The sequence below is a fragment of the Gymnoscopelus microlampas genome (assembly GCF_963454915.1).
Source record: "Gymnoscopelus microlampas genome assembly, chromosome: 9".
In the NCBI taxonomy this organism is placed as follows: Eukaryota; Metazoa; Chordata; class Actinopteri; order Myctophiformes; family Myctophidae; genus Gymnoscopelus; species Gymnoscopelus microlampas.
This window is the reverse complement of record NC_139946.1, coordinates 45,832,618-45,852,196: the sequence shown is the minus strand read 5'-3', so window position 1 is coordinate 45,852,196 and position 19,579 is coordinate 45,832,618. Positions and strand designations below refer to the sequence as shown.

The 19,579-nt window shown below is 42.7% G+C and overlaps 2 protein-coding genes across 5 annotated transcripts in view; one reads left to right on the top strand and one right to left on the bottom strand.

The window, feature by feature from the left end:
* The window catches only part of LOC311052040 (cyclin-dependent kinase-like 5), a 102,885-nt gene extending 97,039 nt beyond the window's left edge, over positions 1-5,846 (top strand). For 2 of the 4 annotated variants that reach the window (XM_084066825.1, XM_084066823.1), the window contains 2 exons: positions 1,912-2,088; positions 4,270-5,846. In XM_084066825.1, the coding sequence (XP_083922951.1) occupies positions 1,912-2,088; positions 4,270-4,641 (549 nt within the window). In that variant the 3' untranslated portion in view covers positions 4,642-5,846. Of the gene's footprint in view, positions 1-1,908; positions 2,089-4,269 lie in introns of all 4 variants that reach the window. The other 2 variants (XM_084066824.1, XM_084066822.1) reach the window with 1 other exon arrangement.
* Positions 5,847-12,300: 6,454 nt separating this feature from the next.
* LOC311051561 (retinoschisin-like) lies at positions 12,301-19,172 on the bottom strand (the record flags this gene model as incomplete). Its single annotated transcript, XM_084066140.1, has 7 exons — positions 12,301-12,471; positions 12,869-13,064; positions 13,877-14,018; positions 15,889-16,063; positions 16,702-16,722; positions 16,919-16,944; positions 19,118-19,172. The coding sequence occupies 7 exons, from the start codon at positions 19,170-19,172 to the stop codon at positions 12,301-12,303; spliced, it is 786 nt and encodes a 261-aa protein (XP_083922266.1).
* Positions 19,173-19,579: the final 407 nt, after the last annotated feature.

Below are 19,579 nucleotides of genomic sequence, written 5' to 3'. Positions count from 1 at the left end.
GATACAGGGTTTCTGCCCATCCCTCTAACTCCATGTTCGTGTCTAAACCCTGTGCTGTTGCATGCACTAACAACCACATTAATCAACTTGTTTCTTAATCCAAAATCATCTTCAAGGGTGTCATATTAATAATTTCATGATAAACTGTGTGGTGTAATTAGAAAATACAGAACTAAACAAGCCAGAGCCATCTACAGCAGAACTATATTGCGTATGAAATATTTAATTTTAACCACTTAAACCCTATATACTTCGTCATGGAACGAAATAGCCGATCTACAAGCTCACAACGCATTTCGAACTTGTAGATCAGCTATGTTTGCTCCTTTTTTCCCCATTTTTGCCTATAATGACATGCCCAAAAAGGTTGAAAGTGGACAATAGTTTATACTTTTAAGTATACGATACTTATAAAATATAGTTACAACAGAGTGCCTTCCACTATTTCCACAAAGTCCAAATTGGATTGAAAGATAAAACTCCTGCACTCTGTCTTCAAATGCAATAAAAATGTTCCCATCAAAACTGTTCTCTTGCATTTGAAGACAGTGTGCGGGAGTTTTTTCTTTCAGTTATTTTTGGCAGTGGTTTGGTCTTCTCCTACGCACCTGTCGCCTTTGTAGGTGTGCAAAAGGCTAACAAGTTAAGTCCAACTTGGATAAATCAAAAAGTTTTAATTCATGAGAAAACTTGTGGTTCTGGTGAGTGAGTTCTGACTTCAGTAGATGTGTGTGGGATAATTATGATCAAATACTACTAATCTCAGCTCCATGTCTAACAGCATGTCTCAGGTAATGAACGGGGGAAAAGAGAGGGGGTTTCGCCCCAGGCTTGGATGAACAGTTTGAGGTGCAGAGAGATCAAGATTAAGATTATGTACGGTGTTTGCATGCTCCCACTGTCAGCTGGAACTAAATCCAAAGTCACACACCTATCCACTACTGTGCCCTTCTGAGTGTGCTGTACCCTAACACCATGGTGAGACTATGTTATAGCCCCCCACTTGGAGAGTCCTAGACCAATTACTAGGCGCACTGTAACGATGCACTCAACTCACAATACTAGGTTCACGATACGATTTGTCACTCTTTTTTTAAACACAACATTATTTTCCAGACAAATTTTTCCTACACAAATCCAGTATTTTCTTCTCTTCTCTTTTTTTTTTTTTACAATACTGTTTTCTCTTATCCTCTTTTTAATACAGAAGCAAATAACTGAAAACTATTTTTTTATCAATTCTCTTACAAAGATCCTGTATTTTCTTTTCTTTTTTTGTCTTGTCTAGATTGTGCCCTCTGCTGTTTGCATCGCGATACATTCTTTATTAAATCGATATAAATTGTCACCAGTTTGAATCGATTTGAATCGATTTAGGATAAATCGTTACATGCCTAACAATTACCAATGTTTTTACTGATATTTTGTAAAGAAGATTTTGTCTCTGTCAGATAGGAAACCTCATTATGTCCAAAAAACAAATTCAAAAGTAGCAGAGTTTTGAGCTTGTAGATCTGCTACTTTTGATGCTTTTGTGTGACGCTGTAGTATGATCAAGTAGGGCGTTAATTTATGAAAAAAGCACAAAAAGTTAAAATATGGAGATAAGAGGTTTCTGCCCCGACAGCAACACTAAACCAGAAAATGGAAATCACTGGTTAATGCAGATACCAGGTATAACAGTCTCATCTGCTTGGGGTTAGGGCTGTGCTCAGGGGTGCATGCTCAGTGTGTGTGTGTGTGTGTGTGTGTGTGTGTGTGTGTGTGTGTGTGTGTGTGTGTGTGTGTGTGTGTGTGTGTGTGTGTGTGTGTGTGTGTGTGTGTGTGTGTGTGTGTGTGCGTTCGAGGGTTTATATATATATTATATATATATTCTGGGTATAATGATTCTCTGTGGTTTTGTGGCAGCAGAGTGCCAGTGACGGGGCGGACCACGGGGTCATGCAGAAGTCGTCCAGGTCCTCGGGGCACCAGAGCGGACGTCACCGGAGCCGTGACAAGAGCCGGGAGCGGGACCAGTCACGGGACAGGGACAGGGACCGGGACAACGACTGGCAGCCTGAGAAAGTGTCAGAATCTCACTCTCAGGTACTCCCAGTGGTGGAAGAAGTACTCGGATATTTTACTTAAGTAAAAGGAGCAATACCATAATCTAAAAATACTCTGTTACAAGTAAAAGGCCTGTGTGCAAAATGTTACTTGAGTAAAAGTACAAAAGTATTGGCATCAAAATATACTTAAAGTACCAAAAGTAAAAGTACAAAAATGTTTGAAAATAGCCTATGTATAAAATAGGGCTAAGTGGTTAATGCATGTTTTATAAGATAATAATTTATATCTGCAAAGTAACTAGTAACTAAAGTTTTCAAATAATTGTAGTGGAGTAAAAGTACAATATTTGCCTCTGAGATGTAGTGGAGTAGAAGTAAAAATAGAAAAAAAATGGAAATACTCCAGTAAAGTAAAAAATACCTCAAAATTGTTTTAAAAAAAAAAAGTACAGTACTTGAGTAAATGTACTTAGTTACTTTACACCCCTGCTCGTCGTGCTGTGGAATACACCTCCCCCCTCTCAGTCAGGAGGACTGCAGGCTCGCTCCTCAAATGCAAGTTAAAATCACACAGAGCTCATTATATTGGCCAAGTGTGAGGATAGAAACAGCTGAGTCAGCGTTTTACTGCCATGGTGAATGTCAATGTGAAACAGTTCCCCATGCCCAGTCATGAACAGTGCAGTACACTAGGTACTGTACTTTACTGTACTGTACTGTACGCGCCCTCACAAATATTGAGCTTGGCGCGGACCATGCCCCAGAGGATTTATGCTGAGCTCTGCTGTTTGCACTGGTTCTCAATGTCTGTCTGGTCAGGGGACTATACAGCGGTGGTCCATAGGGACTACTAGGGGTTACGGATCTGTAACTGAGAATTACATTAAAGCATTGGTTCTCAAAGTGGGGTCCGGGGACCCCCAGGGGTACTTGAGGGGGTTCCAGGGGGTCCCCAGCTAAATGATGGACAGGAACCAAATGGACCCTTATGGGTCTGTAACTCTGAGAGTGTACAAATGGAACCAAATGGACCCGTTAGGGTCCATTTGGTTCCATGTGTACACTAAATTAAATTAACATTGATTTTACAATATGAATTGGGGTCCCAGAGACATACATGCCATTAAATGGGGGTCCGTAGCCTAATGCATGTCAAACTGGGGGGTCCTTAAAATTAAAATGGTTGAAAATCACTGCTAGAGAGCCGTAAAAATCTTCTATTATGAGGGTCCCTGGCTTATCTTTTCAAATGGGGGTCCGTGGGCTAATAAGTGTCTATTTGGGGGTCCTTGGCACGAAAAAGTTTGAGAACCACTGCATTAAAGAGATAGATCACCCCAAACATGACTTTTTTGCTATCGATTAGTCACCCCATGGAGACTTGAAGTCATGGATATGTCAATCATTTGATGACCAGCGAACCGGTAGGCATCGGTTCCGGAAGGAGACACAAAGGAGACTCTTTGTCAAAAATGTGTCGCGTCCATGAAGCGTTGTGAGCTTGTAGATCGGCTCAATGACTTAACGAATTGATTCGCATTATGTGGGGAACAAAAAAAAATTTGACCGGAACCCACTACCACCTTTTTTCTAAACCCGGATCACACAGTTCAGTTTGAGAATGAATAGCAGGCTTTCCTCCATGGTGGAAAGCCTGGTGGTGACGCGAGGTTAGCTCCTAACTAACCTCAAAGGAGGGGCCGGACCCCCCGGTAGCTGAAACACTGCTCTAAATGCCTCTCTCTGTCTCCAGGGACGTCACAGGCTCTCAGAAGGTGGGGAGGATGGACTTTACTATACCCCTTATTTTACACTTTGGCTATTCAAAAATAGCAGATATACAAGCTCATAGCGCGGCTTGTAGATCTGCTATTTTTAAAAAATCGTGAAAAACATTTGTAACTGTCAAATGTAAACACATTTTGTATTTTCCAAATTTTGCGTTTTTTTTTGGGCGGATTTTGTTAGTTTTTTTTTCCGTGTTTTGGTTACTTTATTGGTTACTTTTTTGTTTTTGTTTTTGTTTTAGGGTTAGGTTATTTAATTATTATTTTTGCCTGATTTTACCGATTTATTATCAAAAAAAATGTTTTTATTTTTCATTTTTTTTAAAAGTGGGGGGTATGAAATCACGGATCTGTGAGAGTGAGGGTGTCGCGTCGTACGCACAGTGAATGGCCGTGACGCCCCTGTCTGTCTGTCTCTCTCCTTTCTCCAGAGTCAGCCGCTGCGCTCTCTGCGCAAGCTCCTGCACCTCACCTCGTCCTCGTCGTCCTCCAACCAGGCGGCCCAGCAGTCCGACATGCGCTTCCAGCCCCACGGCAACTCGGCCTCGGCCAAAGGCGGCTTTCACTCAGGACTCAGCACGCCGCAGCTGAAGAGCCGCCAGTCGGCCTACCCGCAGCACCCCGCGCAGCTGGAGGGGGGGGGCTGGCACCCGTCGGCCCTGGGCCGCGCCGAGGGCAACCCTTACCCGGAGCAGCTGGGCATCAAGGGAGGAGGAGGAGGCCAAAACGGGCACGGCGGCTTCAGGCGCCCGTCCCGATCCCGTATGCCAAACCTCAACGACCTGAAAGAGACCGCCCTGTAGTGATAGTAGTGGTGGTTAGTTCTAGTGCTCCTATACCCTCCAGCTCTCGAGCCTACATTTATTCTCTGTAGTACGACTGTAGTCATGACCGACGGAATACGATGGCGGATACAAGTGTCCGAAATGAGTTTTCACCCACGGGCGGCTGACGTGTTTTCCCTTAGGGATAGGGTGAGAAGTCCATTCACCCTGGAGCGACTCGGGAGTGGAAATGCTGCTCCTTCACTTGGAAAGGAGCCAGTTATGGTGGTTCAGGCATCCAGTACGGATGCGTCCCGAGCGTCTCCCTAGGGAGGTCCTCACTGCATGTCCCACTGGGAGGGGGTCCCGGGGCATACCAAAGACCAGATGGGGGGAGGGGGGGGGGATTATATCTCCACGCTGGCCTTGGAACGCCTCGGGATCCCCCCAGGAGGAAGTGACTAATGCCCAGGAAAGGGAAGCTCTGCCGGAACTGTTGCCCCCGCGACCCGACTCCGGATTAGCGGTTGAAGATGGATAGATGGTGGATGGATGGTCTGTCCTTTTTTGGCAAACAACACAGTCATACTACAGAGAATAAATGAAGCTTCAGAATTAGGGCGCGGTCACATAACCGGCGCCAGAAGTGTTGTAGCCGACGCAAAGCCGACGAGGCGTCAGACGTGGCAGTTATTTCACATGCTGTGTTGCAGGGTTGTGGGCAGTGCTGGCTGGCTTGGTGCTTGTTTTCTGGTGAGTAGTTCATTTGACTTACACTGGTGTCGGCTCGATGAAAGAAAACTACAAGCAAAATGGCTGCCAAGTGGGGTTAACCAACCACAGCCCTTCTATACTATTGGTTGAAGTCCGGGGGGCAAAGTTCACCAATATTGAACTCCAAGCTTCAGAATGCGTTGAAAGCCAAGCGTGTCATTGTTGTGCCGCAATGAGAGGCTCCGCCCCTTTGCTCTCATAGGACGGAAGTGAACAGGGAAGCTGACACTTGTGACACGTATGTGTGACCCCGTGACCTTATTTCTGTCCTCTACGACGTATTAACCCCTCGGTTTGTCCAATAGCTTCAGCACCTCTGTCACATGATGCTACACGTGTACTGGACACACACTCGCACACACACACAACCCCACCCACACACACACACACACACACACACACACACACACACACACACACACACCACCACCCACACACCCACCCACCCACCCACCCATCCACCCACCCACCCACCCACACACACACACACACACACACACACACACACACACACACACACACACACACACACACACACACACACACACACACACACACACACACACACACACACACACACACGGTAACCGGAAGAGTGAGCACGTGAGAAGTCCAGGCACCTAATATTTTTCAAAATGTAAAAAAACTATGAATAAGTGTATGTTTTGAAATACTGAAATAAGGTGAAGTATGTACATGATTTGAACATTTAAGACCTAATATTTCAACAATTGCTACAAATAGCTACAAACCTGTGGTTAGCCAGTCATTATGAACATACGAAACAATACGTTGAAGGGTAGATTTAGGTCTGACAATGATGTAACATGCATGTTCACATCATGCATTACTTCAGACCATTTCCAAAAGTATACTTTTTTTCTAGACTTTTTTCCACATTTGGAAAAAAAATATCAATTTCACACTGAGGTGCCCAGGCTTAGGTGACCTCTCTTCCTGTACACACACACACACACACACACACACACACACACACACACACACACACACACACACACACACACACACACACACACACACACACACACACACACACACACACACAGTATGGTACCGAACCCTCATGGCTCCAAACACTGCTTGCAAATAGGCCGACACGATAGGCCCTCTCCTTCCATGTCTTAATTTTTTAACAGCTTCCATGTTTGATAAAACTTTATATTATCTGTATAATTCCTATTATAATTTTTGTTATGAAATATATTATATATATATATATATATATATATATATATATAGATATCACACATGAAATTATGTATATGAATAGGTAAGATGTAGATTTAAAGTGCAAGTATTTTTGTTTCTATTCAATAGAGATATATATATATAGTACACTTTCCTTGCGTAGTAATTCCTTAAGACTATTATTGTAAAGCAGTCTGCACAGGCATAGGGTGTGTCGGGAAATACGCACTGAGAGTGCTGGAGTGCTCTCTGGTCGTTGGACAATTCAGAGCGCTCTGTGCGATGTCGTTCAGAAATTCAAAGCGTTCGGTGCGTTGTCGTTTGAAATTCAAAGCGTTCGGTGCGTTGTCGTTTGAAATTCAAGGCGCTCGGTGGTGCACTGCTGTTGGGGAATTCAGCGCACTGCGCTCTAGGTGCACTGAGTGCGCACACTTACTGACCCTGCTCAGAGGCAGACTTGTGTCTTGTGCGTTGATTGCAAATACTGATGAAAACCGAAAACAAAAATGAGTGAAATAATGAATTGCTAAATGTGTGTTTGACAAGGCTAAATGCGTGCTAAACAAGGCGAGGCCAGCTAGACAACGCCAGTGCTACTGCCAGTAGCTGCCGGTTTACTGCCAGTTTATCATCCAGACACCAGGTGCGTGGGGCAGGTATGGGAAGCAGTGAGGGTCCCATGTCATTTTTTATTCGGGGGCCCACTTGCAATGCCCTCACGGCCCACCAGTGGGCCCGGGGGCCACAGATTAACAACCACTGCACCACACACCCTCCTCAGGCAAGGTGTGTTGTTTTCAAGGAGAAAGGTAAAACATCCGCACTCTGGTTTAAAGCTCCTAAAACGTACTGTATTAATGCCGTCACGTTTCGACCTTATAGGTCGATACGTTGCGCCATTCTTGCCTTGATGTCCAGCACCTGGCCCAAACTACAGGTACAAGATGTGTCGTTTTAGCTGACCGTTTCGTAAAGATCGACTGAACTCGTGCACACTATGACGTCACCGCCAGAGCTGTCTTGACAGTTGAGCGTATTTCCGAACGCACCCGCAGTGTTTATGAGTTGATTCCATAGAGATGAGTGCTGTGTCAGGTGTGTTGCATTGTGTTCATTTCCATTTAGAAGTGTTCGGTCTTCGTCTAGATGTACTCTGTCATACTGGTAAGAGAAACCTGCTCAAACCTGCACCCAGTGGTGGAAGAAATACTTTTTTACTTAATTAAAAGTAGCAATACCACAACATTAGAAAATACTCAGATATTTGACTTAAGTAAAAGTATCAATACTGCAATGTAGTAAGTCCGTTACAAGTAAAAGTCTGGAATTCCAAATTTACTTGAGTGACAGTACAAAAGTATTGGTATCAGAATGTACTTAAAGTACTAAAAGAAAAAGTACTCATTATGCAGAAGGTCCCAATTCACAAGTTTTCAAATATCTATAAAAAAGATAAAATCTATACAAATCCTTTGAAAATAGCAGATCTACAAGCTCACAACGTGTCGCTTCGCGACGCGTTGTGAGCTTGTAGATCGGCTATTTTCAAATGGCCGAAGTATAGGTCTGAAGTGGTTTTGTTGTAATAATCAAAATCTACAAAGTAACTAGTAACTAAAGTTTTCAAATAATTGTAGTGGAGTAAAAGTACAATATTTGCCTCTGAGATGTGGTGGAGTAGAAGTAAAAGTAATGATTTGGAAATACTCCAGTAAAGTAAAAATACCTCAAAATTTGACTTAAGTACGGTACTTGTGGACATGCACTTAGTCACTTTACACCACTGGTAAAACGCCTGCATTCAACCTTTTTTGTTCACTAAAAGTACAAAAGTATTGACATCAAAATTATACTTACAGTACCAAAAACCAAACTCTTTCAAAAATAGCTAAATTGTACTAGAACTTGAAGAGTAACTGTATTTAGTATTTACTTCAACACCACTGCTTGCACTTCACTAGTTAAGTTCATCTCAAAGTTGTCTTGTTTGGGGTAATAGCTGCAGTCAGCCAATGTTCCGCAGATTGGCTTTGACAATCAAAAAATATATTTGCTTGTTATTTATAAGGATAAATAGGTTTTTGTTTCGTTTAGTTATTTTTTTGCTGTATTTAAATGCTCTTATGTTAGTAACTATGATGCCATAACAATTTTTGGAACACACTCTGACCTACACCGCCCTCTGTAGGCTAGATTGAAGCACTGCGTTTTTACTGTTCTATTTATTGGCTGAGAGAGACTTTATGCAGCAACAACTTAGGGACTGTCTATAAATAATAAAGTTAAGCCACTTATGCAAAAATACACATTACTAAAGTTATGGAATTGATAGTGTTCTATTATGAAAACTTAAACATAATTATACCTCAGTTATTATTACTACTAGGGCAAGCATAGAGCGTTTTGTTGCTTTTAACCGTTTGTATAGCAGGTCAGTGTGAGGGTTAGGTTATCTATGTATGTAAGGTTCAACACTTGAAGAAAAGGGTATTTTTTACTACAAACATTTCTTTAGGAGAACTATTATCAATGTTATACGGTCCCTTAGATGTGAATTCAGACGAAGCAAAATCTTTATCTATATTTTGCACAGTTTTGAGCAAAGTAATAGTGACCAGTTTATGGCAAAGGACATCTGCGGTTGTCGTACTAATGTACCCAATTTATGTTTTGTCGTACGATGGCGTCGCATGTCGAAAATAGACCATCTACGAGGCGTTTGTGAGCTTGTAGATCTGCTATCTTCGGTGCGCGACACTGTCGTACAACAAAGTATAAATGGGGTTTAAAAGGTCTTAATTATTATGGAGTACAGAGGTACCGCCCCTACAGAGGTTCGAGGAAATTATGTCACTACTTTCATGCTCCCAAATGTTTCACAAACTCAATTCACAAATATTCCACACACACAGAACAAGTGTTAAAGAATTTAAAGCAATATTTGTTCCCACAATATTTAGTGGGGTGCCAAACCTCTGTACTCTATTGTGTGCTGTCTGAGACAAAAAGTGCCATGAAAAGTAGCTTGGCGAAAACTAAATCTCTTAAAAGGATCCCTGGCAAATAAGCCTTATATGCCTTAATACTTTATAATTGCCCTCTGGAATTTATGGAATGCATGTGCTAATAAAAATGCATTTAAAATATATTTTTTTAGCTAAAAAACACACAATCCATAGGCCTGGACCAAGGAATAATTTTTTAAAGGAAGAGACGCTGACGTCATTTTCTCTATCCTGCAATTCCAGCCGGCAGATTCGTCGCACCGGGTGACACTCACACCGGAAGTTCAGTGAAATAACATTGGAGCCTATGAGAGCAGGCTGGACAGCTTATGAACAAACACTATTTCTGAACGATTGAGACCTTGCTAAAATATTCCTCCCTGGAAAATCCTCCCTGCTTTTCAATGTGTACACTGTATAATTTTATAGAGGAATCTAAACAGCACAAAGTATGTTTCTGAACGGCCACATGTACCGCGAGATTGTCCCCCATCTGGCAACCAAATCTCGCGATACCTCCGAGACAGAAACGATACCTGCCGCTGTTTAGATGCCTCAATACTGTGACCATCGAAAAGCAAGTGATTAGAAAACAACCTGTGATATGTCTTCTTTTATATTCCTGAACCGATTATATGACAAAGGTCGCAATCGTTCAGAAATAATGTTTGTGTTCGTGAGCTGGTCCAACCGGCTCCATCCACTGCGATGTAATTCATCGAACTTCCGGTGCGAGGTTTGCCACACATGAGTGTCATGACGCGTCCCCGGCATCCAGCACGACTTTTCCTTTCAAAAGGTTCCTTAGGCTGGACCACGCATGGACTAATGACATCATCAAATTGCAAATGGCATTGTCCCCCTTGAGTAAAAGATTAGCCGTTTCTAAAATAAATTAAATATTTAAGGTGCTTTTCATTTTACATTTTAGTTATAGAGGGCAATTATAATGTATTAAGGCTTATTAGCCAGGGATCTTTTAAACTTTTAACGTTGCACTTTGAAGAGGCCGTGTCATAGCAATATCGCTATAACTCTGTCTGAACCCCACCCCCCCACCCCCCCCCTCCCCTCTCACTTTGTGTTCACCATGTTATGTACACAGTGTGTGTGTGAAGACAGGCAAAGCCCCCAGAACACAACCAGTTTAAATATACAGTATCTTGCCTTGTGTTGTGTGTATTCCAGGACTGTAACCGTACACACTTTGACACCATGTAGTTCTCTCCTTAAAGGGATAGTTCACCCCCAAAATGACTATCTATTAAGTCACCCCATGGAGACTTGAATTCATGGATATTTTGCTGTTTTTTTCGCATTCCTATAATTCATCAAATTATTGGCGACAAAAACAGAAACATATCCATGAATTCAAGTCTCCATGGGGTGACTAATACTAGATAGAGAAAGAAAATCATTTTGGGGGTGAACTATCCCTTTAAATTCCTGTTTTCCTAAAAGGAGCACAGTGTATTATATTAATACTGATGTGTGACTAATTCCTTTGGTAATATTTATATATATATAAAAAAAAGATACTGTTTATAAACTGTTAAAATCAGAAAAAGTATTACGGTTTGTGCTTTTATTATGGAGACAAATTAGTAGCATAGTTCATGTTTTACCTGTTTTTTGTTTTGTTTTCTCTCCCAACAAATCATTTACACCAGAACAGGAGGCAGAGGCAGAATGCTTAACTGTTTTAGAATATTGGTGTTTACATAATGTAATGGTTAAATCACAAATAAAACAAACCCTTGATTTGATTCTTTACCCTTCATTTGAATCTTTTGTAAAAGAAAAAGCAAAGAAGAAAGAAAGATAGCTGGCTGTTTTATTTAAAGGAGGTGTGTGAAATGTAAGTGCTTCTTGTTCACTGCTGTAGTTTTATTAAAAAAAGACTCGAGAAGGGCATTAACACCATTTATACAAAAAAAGACTGTGTGTGAGATGATATCGTTCCAGAGCAGAAATAGAGAAATTAGCTGATCTATAAGCTCACAAAACGTGAGCTTATTGTGAGCTTGACACTTATTGCCCTACATGAAGTACTGTAGGGCATGAATTTACGAAAAAACAAAGTTGAAATAAGGTGATGCGGGACAGCAACAATATATTAAAAGTCCACTTCACAACACTTTATTTTAGACCTCACCAAAGAAACAGAATCTTGAACAGAATCAAATGCAAGATCAATCCTGTACATCAGAAGAAGTGTATGGATATTCCATATTGTGTGAATCATTGTGTCACATTTGCGCCCAATTTAAAGGTTATAATGGGTAACTTTTATGAAAGCGAATAATAAAAATCAAATAACACATCCACAGAACTTTTAAAAAGGTAGGAAAAGAAATACTGATTGATAAATAATAACTTGAATAATTTTGTCAGGATGTCAAAAATCCAGAATTATTGGTTTGTTTACCTCTGCAAGCCATAAACTGTCATCCAGCCAAATGATTCATCTTGTTTTCGTGGTCTAAGGTATTGGTATCTTGTAAGGCAGCCATAGCGCTACAATGTTGCAGGACTACATTATTGCTGCCTTTTCTGCCTTCTAGAGGTGACAGGGAAATAACACACCTTATGTGACATCTAGTGGCTGAACGTTGATCACTACCCCTTTATGCCCCGATTCATACTTTATTCATGGTACACGGAAATAGCTGATCTACAAGCTGTACTACAAATGTTTTTTTTTCTCCAGCTAATTGCAACGTGTGGCGTTGTTGCATTTGTTCATGCAGAGCAGCAGCTCCATGCGTACAGCGATGCGGGTGTGCCAGCCCAGCGGCAGCAGCCGGATGAAGCGGGCCATGATGGGCGGACGCAGAAGATTCTGGACGGTGGAGGACCGGTCCGTATTACCGTAAAATACCTAGAAGAGGGGAAGCACAGGTTAGCGCGTTGGTCCATGTTACCGTAAAAAAAACACCTAGAAGAGGGGAAGCACAAGTTAACACCTTGGTCCGTGTTACCGTAAAGTACCTAGAAGAGGGTAAGCACACACGATCCGAGGTACCATAAAATACCTGGCAGAAGGGAAGCACAAGTTAACACATTGGTCTCACCCATTCACACACCGACGGCAGAGGTAATTAGGGGTTCAGTGTCTTGCTCAAGGACACTTAGACACTAGCCCTGGGGGAGCCGGGATCGAACTGGGAACCCCGGTTCTCAAGCGGCCGCTCTACCTCCTGAGCCACTGTCGCCCCAATTGGGACGCTACAGTCGAAATGGTTAAATTAACAATCAGAATCTTGCGGTGTCCTCACCCTGTTGTTGCCTGTCTGGTCCTTGTAATAGATCCAGTTGAGTGTTTCCACGGTGCGATGCTGGATGCTGTACTTGGTGATCCACTCGTCTGCGTCACAGCGGCCCTGGGTCATGATGCCAGACACCACACTCACCTCCTTCAGGTCGATCTGAAGCCACTGGCTCTGGTCATTGAACTTAGAGAGCCAGGCACACCTGACAGGAGACAAAAACAGGATATTTAAAATTTAAATCACAAATCTTCCAATTTCACGGTAAACATTTTCAAGATTTTTTGAAAATACCCTCAAGGACCCCTGGGGGTCCCCAGACCTAGTTTGTGTGTGTGTGTGTGTGTGTGTGTGTGTGTGTGTGTGTGCGTGTGTGTGTGTGTGTGTGTGTGTGTGTTAGGGCTTTCACCAACTAGTCGACTAGTCGACTAGTCGACTAGTATAACCACTAGTCGACCTTTTTAGTTGATAGTTGATAGTTGAACAAAAAAAAAAAAAAAAAAAAAACTTTTTTTTTTTTTTTTTTTTTTTAAATTTAATTTTTAATGCTATAGTAATGGCCCATCTTACTATTATTATTATCCTCCTGACTTTATTTTTTATCAAAAGGGGGTCAAAAGCATGCCCAATAAAAGCCTATTATTGGGCAATGGGGATCCTTGGAGACGCTGCTGTGGTGCTGTGCTGCTGTGCCAGAAGCGCTTCCCTTAAAACGCCATAAAAATAAGGGCAGGAAGATAATAATAATAGTAATATAGTAGTAGGATGGTATTAAAACAGTGCCACCCAAAAAAAAAAAAAAAAAAAAAAAATGTTTTTTTTTTTTTTTTTTTTTTTTAATTTTTTTTTTTAATTTAAATTTCGACTAGTCGACTAGTCGACTACCACTGGGTCAAATTAGTCGACCTGTAAAAATCTCTAGTCGTGAAAGCCCTAGTGTGTGTGTGTGTGTGTGTGTGTGTGTGTGTGTGTGTGTGTGTGTGTGTGTGTGTGTGTGTGTGTGTGTGAATAACTGACCCATAGCCCTGGTTGTTGAGCCGGGCTCTGTTGGGGATCCAGGAGCCGTACCATCCAGTGTACTGGTCCTGATGAGAGCTGCTGATCTGGTCCGGTGTGACGGAGCCTGCCTCAAAGCCCAGGGGCTTGTGATACGGACATTCTGTAGACACACAATGTTAGCCAGTGGTGTAAAGTAACTAAGTACATTTACTCAAGTACTGTACTTATACAGTTTTGGGGTATTTTTACTTTACCGGAGTATTTCCAATTGTCTGTACTTTTACTTCTACTCCACTACATCTCAGAGGCATATATTGTACTTTTACTCCATTACAATTATTTGAAACCTTTCTACTTTGGAGATTTTGATTATTATTACAAAACATGCATTAACCACTTCAGCCCGATATACATTTTGTCCATTTGAAAATAGCCGATCTACAAGCTCACAATGCGTTGCGATGCGACAAATCCACCGTCTCTGTGCAGCATCTTGCTTTTATAGGTAAAGGACACACCCTATTTTGGGCTCCCTAATCTCATCGTTCCACTAGTAATGAGATTATCCACCAACACTCAGCAAGCTAATTACACTCACACACACAATTTGAGCTTCTTATTGTGCCAGTTTTTTTAGTACCCGGGGGAACATGCACCCCTGGAAGTCTGTTAGAGTTGGATCGTACGGGGAGACACATAGCCTTAATGATGGAGGACATGGGGTACATGGGGGCTCTTTGTCTCCCCATAGGATCCCAGGCTAACAGACCTCCAGGACATTATTAAGGGGCTGTTCCACTAATCTTATCTGTGAGAGAGGCCTTCATTTTCCCATACACCTGCTGGCCAGAGTCCCTCTGATTTTATGTTGAGTATCTTTCCCAGAGAGGGGTGATCGCAACCCACATACTCAGCTGCGTTGCTCATCCCACAAATGCATGTTCCTTACAAACAGGGCACCATTTCAAAGGGAAATAAACAGACTTCCAACAGCATGTTCCAACAGAGAAATACCTATCTACCAAACTTTTAGTGTTATGTTGCATACTGTAGCACATTATGGGATGAGTAGTGCAGCAGAGTATGGTTTCACCCAAGGGCGCCGATACTGCGGGTGCCTCGGGGCTAAAGCACCTAGGAGAAATGACGAGCACCCCCTGGGCGAGGGGGGCGTGCAGCCGCGCGCTCATACTCGCAGCGCGCTCCCATTTGTTTATGTTTTGCCGGCTCCAGGCCTTGTCTTCACCTAGCAGGTAAACCGAATTAAAGTTACAAAACCCCCCCAAAAAAGTAAAATATCCGGCCAGAAACCGAAAATGTTCGCGCGCCCTCGCTTCCAGAGCTCGGTGCATGGGGCACTGTGAGTGCCAGGTAGCGCACCCAGTAGAGCTGACAAATATCGGCGCCCCTGGTTTCACCCATGACAAATGTGGCAAATGTTCTCTTTGCGTTTGACTTTTGTTTTGAGCTTCCGTTCAGTCCAAGACACCCATGCCTCCCCTATAGCAGTGGTTCTCAAACTTTCTCATGCCAAGGACCCCCAAATTGATATGTATCTGGCCGCGGACCCACATCTGAAAATATTTTGTGCCAGGGACCTCCAGATGAAAAGATTTGAGTTCAAAATGTTAAAAAAAAATATGTATAAGATTTGCACACATTTTCCAGATTTTTCAAAAAATGACGCTCTATGAGCTTGTAGATCTGCTATTTTTCAATACCCAAACTATAGAATATGGTTAAAGTGGTTAAAATGATTGTGACGCTATATTAACTAATTTTGCTGGGGACCCCCTTGTACCCCTCCAAGGACCCCCACTTTGAGAACCAATGCCCTACAGGATACGTATCTCCCCATAGGATCCCAATCAGATGTCTCCTATGGGTTATAGACCCAGAGACAGGAGGTCCTAGGCTGTTCCCCTCTCCCCTCTCTGGGGGAAAACCCTCCATACAAACAGAGGGACTGATGGGGAAAATGAAGGCCTCTATCAATAGATCAATAGTCAGGAGCCTCCTATATATCCTACCTGGCATGCAGTCTAGTGAGATGGGGCGTTTCCGTCGAGCGGCGGTGCGGTTGCGTGAGGACAGCTGCCCATCGCAGTCACAGGAGCAGCTTTTACCCGTGCGCGCCGTCCACGTGTTCACCACTTCCTGTTCCACCTCCTGGAGCTCCTCCTCCAGGCTGACCTCCTCGTCCTCCTGCCAGGGGACATGCACGTGACACAATGGTCACTGCTTTAAACCGTCTATACTAAATTCTTAAGTTAAGAGGTTCTCAAACTGTGGGTGGGGACCCCAAGTGTGGGGTCATGGGAAGGTGATGGTGGGGTCGCACATTGACAAATGAAAAAATAACGTTGTATTGCCATTAAAGGAATAGATATTTTCTATCAATTACACACCCCACAAAGCCTTGAATTCATTGAGTTTTTTTTTTTTTGACACATTCCTAAGCCACAATTTAATGACTTTTTTTTTTAAACAAAAACAAAAAAATCTCCATGAATTCAATTCTTCATGGGGTGTGTAATTGATAGATTTTTTTGGGGGGTGAACTACTCCTTTAAGTCGGTTTTATTTGTTTTTGAAAAGCATAGCCTGTGAGGAGTATCATTTTGAACCTTATCTTCATATAACTGGTCCTCACTATTGCTTATAAAATCGCATTTCTGTCTTCAGTTCAGAAACCTGCCTACCAATGACATCATCATCGATGGATAATTTCAAACTAATAGAAACTACAGCCTGGCCCTTTCTCTTCCTGTAAAGTTAGCATGGTGAAATAGAAGCCAGTATCCTTGCATTAAAAAAAAAGAAATTGAAATTGAAATACCTACCGATGATGTCTGAACTGAACCCTGAGACACAGAGTGAGAACAGAAATGGAAATAATGAGCTTTAGTGAGGACCAATTGAAAATGGGTGAAGTGGGCCATTTCTATTACAAATGTGTACACTAGCCCTTTTCTGTAGCTTTTTACTAGCACTCTTAATGCTTCCAGAACCTGCTGGGTGAGTCACACCTCTATAAGTGGTTTAGCAGAGGTCACTTACCTCCTGTGAGTGGACACCAGTCAGCACTAGACCACGTAAACGCATGCATGAAAGACACACCAAAAGGACACGTTAGAAAGAAAATCACATGAATTTACATTTGTTATCATTTGTTTTCACAGCCTGACTGTTGTTAAAAACACATAGGGAACAGTAGCATACAACACACCACAACACAACAGTAAAGATAATCTCCAAAATACATCCATACTTCCTTAAGAAACATGTCAGCAAGGCAGTTGGCACTGTTGCTTGCAATACTCTGGTCTTTATTTCTTATTGGCCAGTCGTTTGTGTGTGTGTGTGTGTGTGTGTGTGTGTGTGTGTGTGTGTGTGTGTGTGTGTGTGTGTGTGTGTGTGTGTGTGTGTGTGTGTGTGTGTGTGTGTGTGTGTGTGTGTGTGTGTGTGTGTGTGTGTGTGTGTGTGTGTGTGTGTGTGTGTGTGTCGAGCTTGGTGCCCTGGTCTGCAGCCGCTAAAGCCTGTGCATTAACCACTTAAACACCCGTAGTCTTAGAGACCTGAACTTGAACTGTACTTAGACCACTTTGTCTGTCTGCACCAAATCTCTCCTCCAAAAATAGCCGCCCGCGACGCATTGTGAGCTTGTAGATCTGCTGTTTTTGGCTAATGTTCCCGCCAGAATAATGGACGCTGGGGTTCAAGTGGTTTAAGACAGCCAGGCCTGCTAAAGCGACATGTTTCCCATCTCACAGTGTCACCATCCAGATGGCATTATTATTATTATACCAAGGACCCCTATGGAAACAAGACCGCAAGGACTTTTTTGGACAAACCTGTTAGACAAAGTATTATAAATGTAATTGTGCTGTTCAATTTTTTTTGCCTAGTAAAATATTCAATCAATTATAGTGAAGTGACGATTGAAGCGGTCGTCATTGTCACTTGCTATTGGGAGTGCTAGGCGTGTGAAGGCTTTGTCGTACATGTCACAGAGTTAGGGTGTGAAACACTACCCTTCCTCTTCGCCTTGCCTACTTGTTGTTAATTAGTTGTACGAACTCTTGTTTTATTGTTTTATTGGATCTTGTTTATTCGATACACGTATTTGTTTTAGCTCTTGCTCATTTGATTTTCCTATTCTGTCTCATCTGTTTATGAAAGTAGATAGCTGATATACTGCACTTTTACTTTAGCGCTAGGTATACTCTTGGTTGCTTGTTTTAGAAGAGAATGCACTTAAGACTTCTGGTGATTAGTAGTTTTGTTCCCTACCTATGTTGAACGCACTTATTGTAAGTCACTTTGGATAAAAGCGTCTGCTAAATGACTGTAATGTAACGTGTGGGAAGGCCAGTCGGAGGCAGCCTTGTGTGATGCTGTTGAGTTTGTTTTTGTTGCATCCAGCCAGTTCAGTCCAAGATTGAACTGGATATTGGAGTGGTGTTTTACACATGTGAACACAGGGCTGTTAAAGCAGCACTGTAAGGGTTGCCTGGGGACTCAGACAGTCAGTGCACAGACCTAGCCTGGCTCCAGGCCAAGCGGCCACTATCACCTGGAGGAGGTGACATGTGTCTGGAACACGTTGCAGTGCATGTTCAAAAACTTTAAATCCTATATCGTCTCTGTCGGGTGGAAACCTCATTATGTCCAAAACTGTTACTTTTGTGTGACGCTGTAGCATGATCAAGTAGGACATTCATTTACGGAAAAAACACAAAAAGTTAAAATATGGAGATAAGACGTTTCTGCCCCGACAACAGCGATATATTCCATCGTCCGGGGTCCCCCAGGGCTCTGAACTAGGTCCGGGTCCTCCATAGGTCTATGCTTCTTTTTTTCCCTCGACAAGCTTGATCTACTATTTTTTGCTGAACGTTCGCCCCAGAATAGGGACGCTATAGGGTTCATGCAGTGGTGTAAAGTAACTAAGTACATTTACTCAAGTACTGTACTTAAGTACAATTTTGAGGTATTTGTACTTTACTTGAGTATTTCCAATATCAAATACTTTTACTTCTACTCCACTGCATCTCAGAGGCAAATATTATACTTTTACTCCACGACAATTATTTGAAAACTTTAGTTACTAGTTACTTTGTAAATTCACCACTTCAGCCCTATATACATTTCAGCCGATTTACAAGCTCAGCATGAGGGTAGCATGACACCCCCCCCCCCCTCTCTCTCTCTCTTTCTCTCTCTCTCTCTCTCTCTCTGTCAGTCAGGTGAACTCACCTTGCGACAGCAGTAGGAGGGACAGCAGGGCGACACAGCGGCCGGTCGACTCCATGGTCAAGGCTGTTGGGCTGTGGCTGCTGGCTGCTGTGAATGTGTGTGATGTGTGTATGTGTATATACACATAGCTGGAGAAGCTGCCCCGGATATAGGATTACTGTAATCCATAGGCCACCCGTGGTCTTCTTATCCAATACCCTGCATCTATGTGTGTGTGTGTGTGTGTGCGCGCGCGTCTGTCTGTCTGTCTGTCTGTCTGTCTGTCTGTCTGTCTGTCTGTCTGTCTGTCTGTCTGTCTGTCTGTCTGGTCTGCGCGCGTCTGTCTGTCTGTCTGTCTGCCTGCCTGCCTGCCTGCCTGCTTTATTGTCTTCACCAGGCCGGCAGGCGAAGACTATATTTCCCCCTGTATGTGTGTGTCTCTGTGTGTGTGTGTGTGTGTGTGTGTGTGTGTGTGTGGGTTTG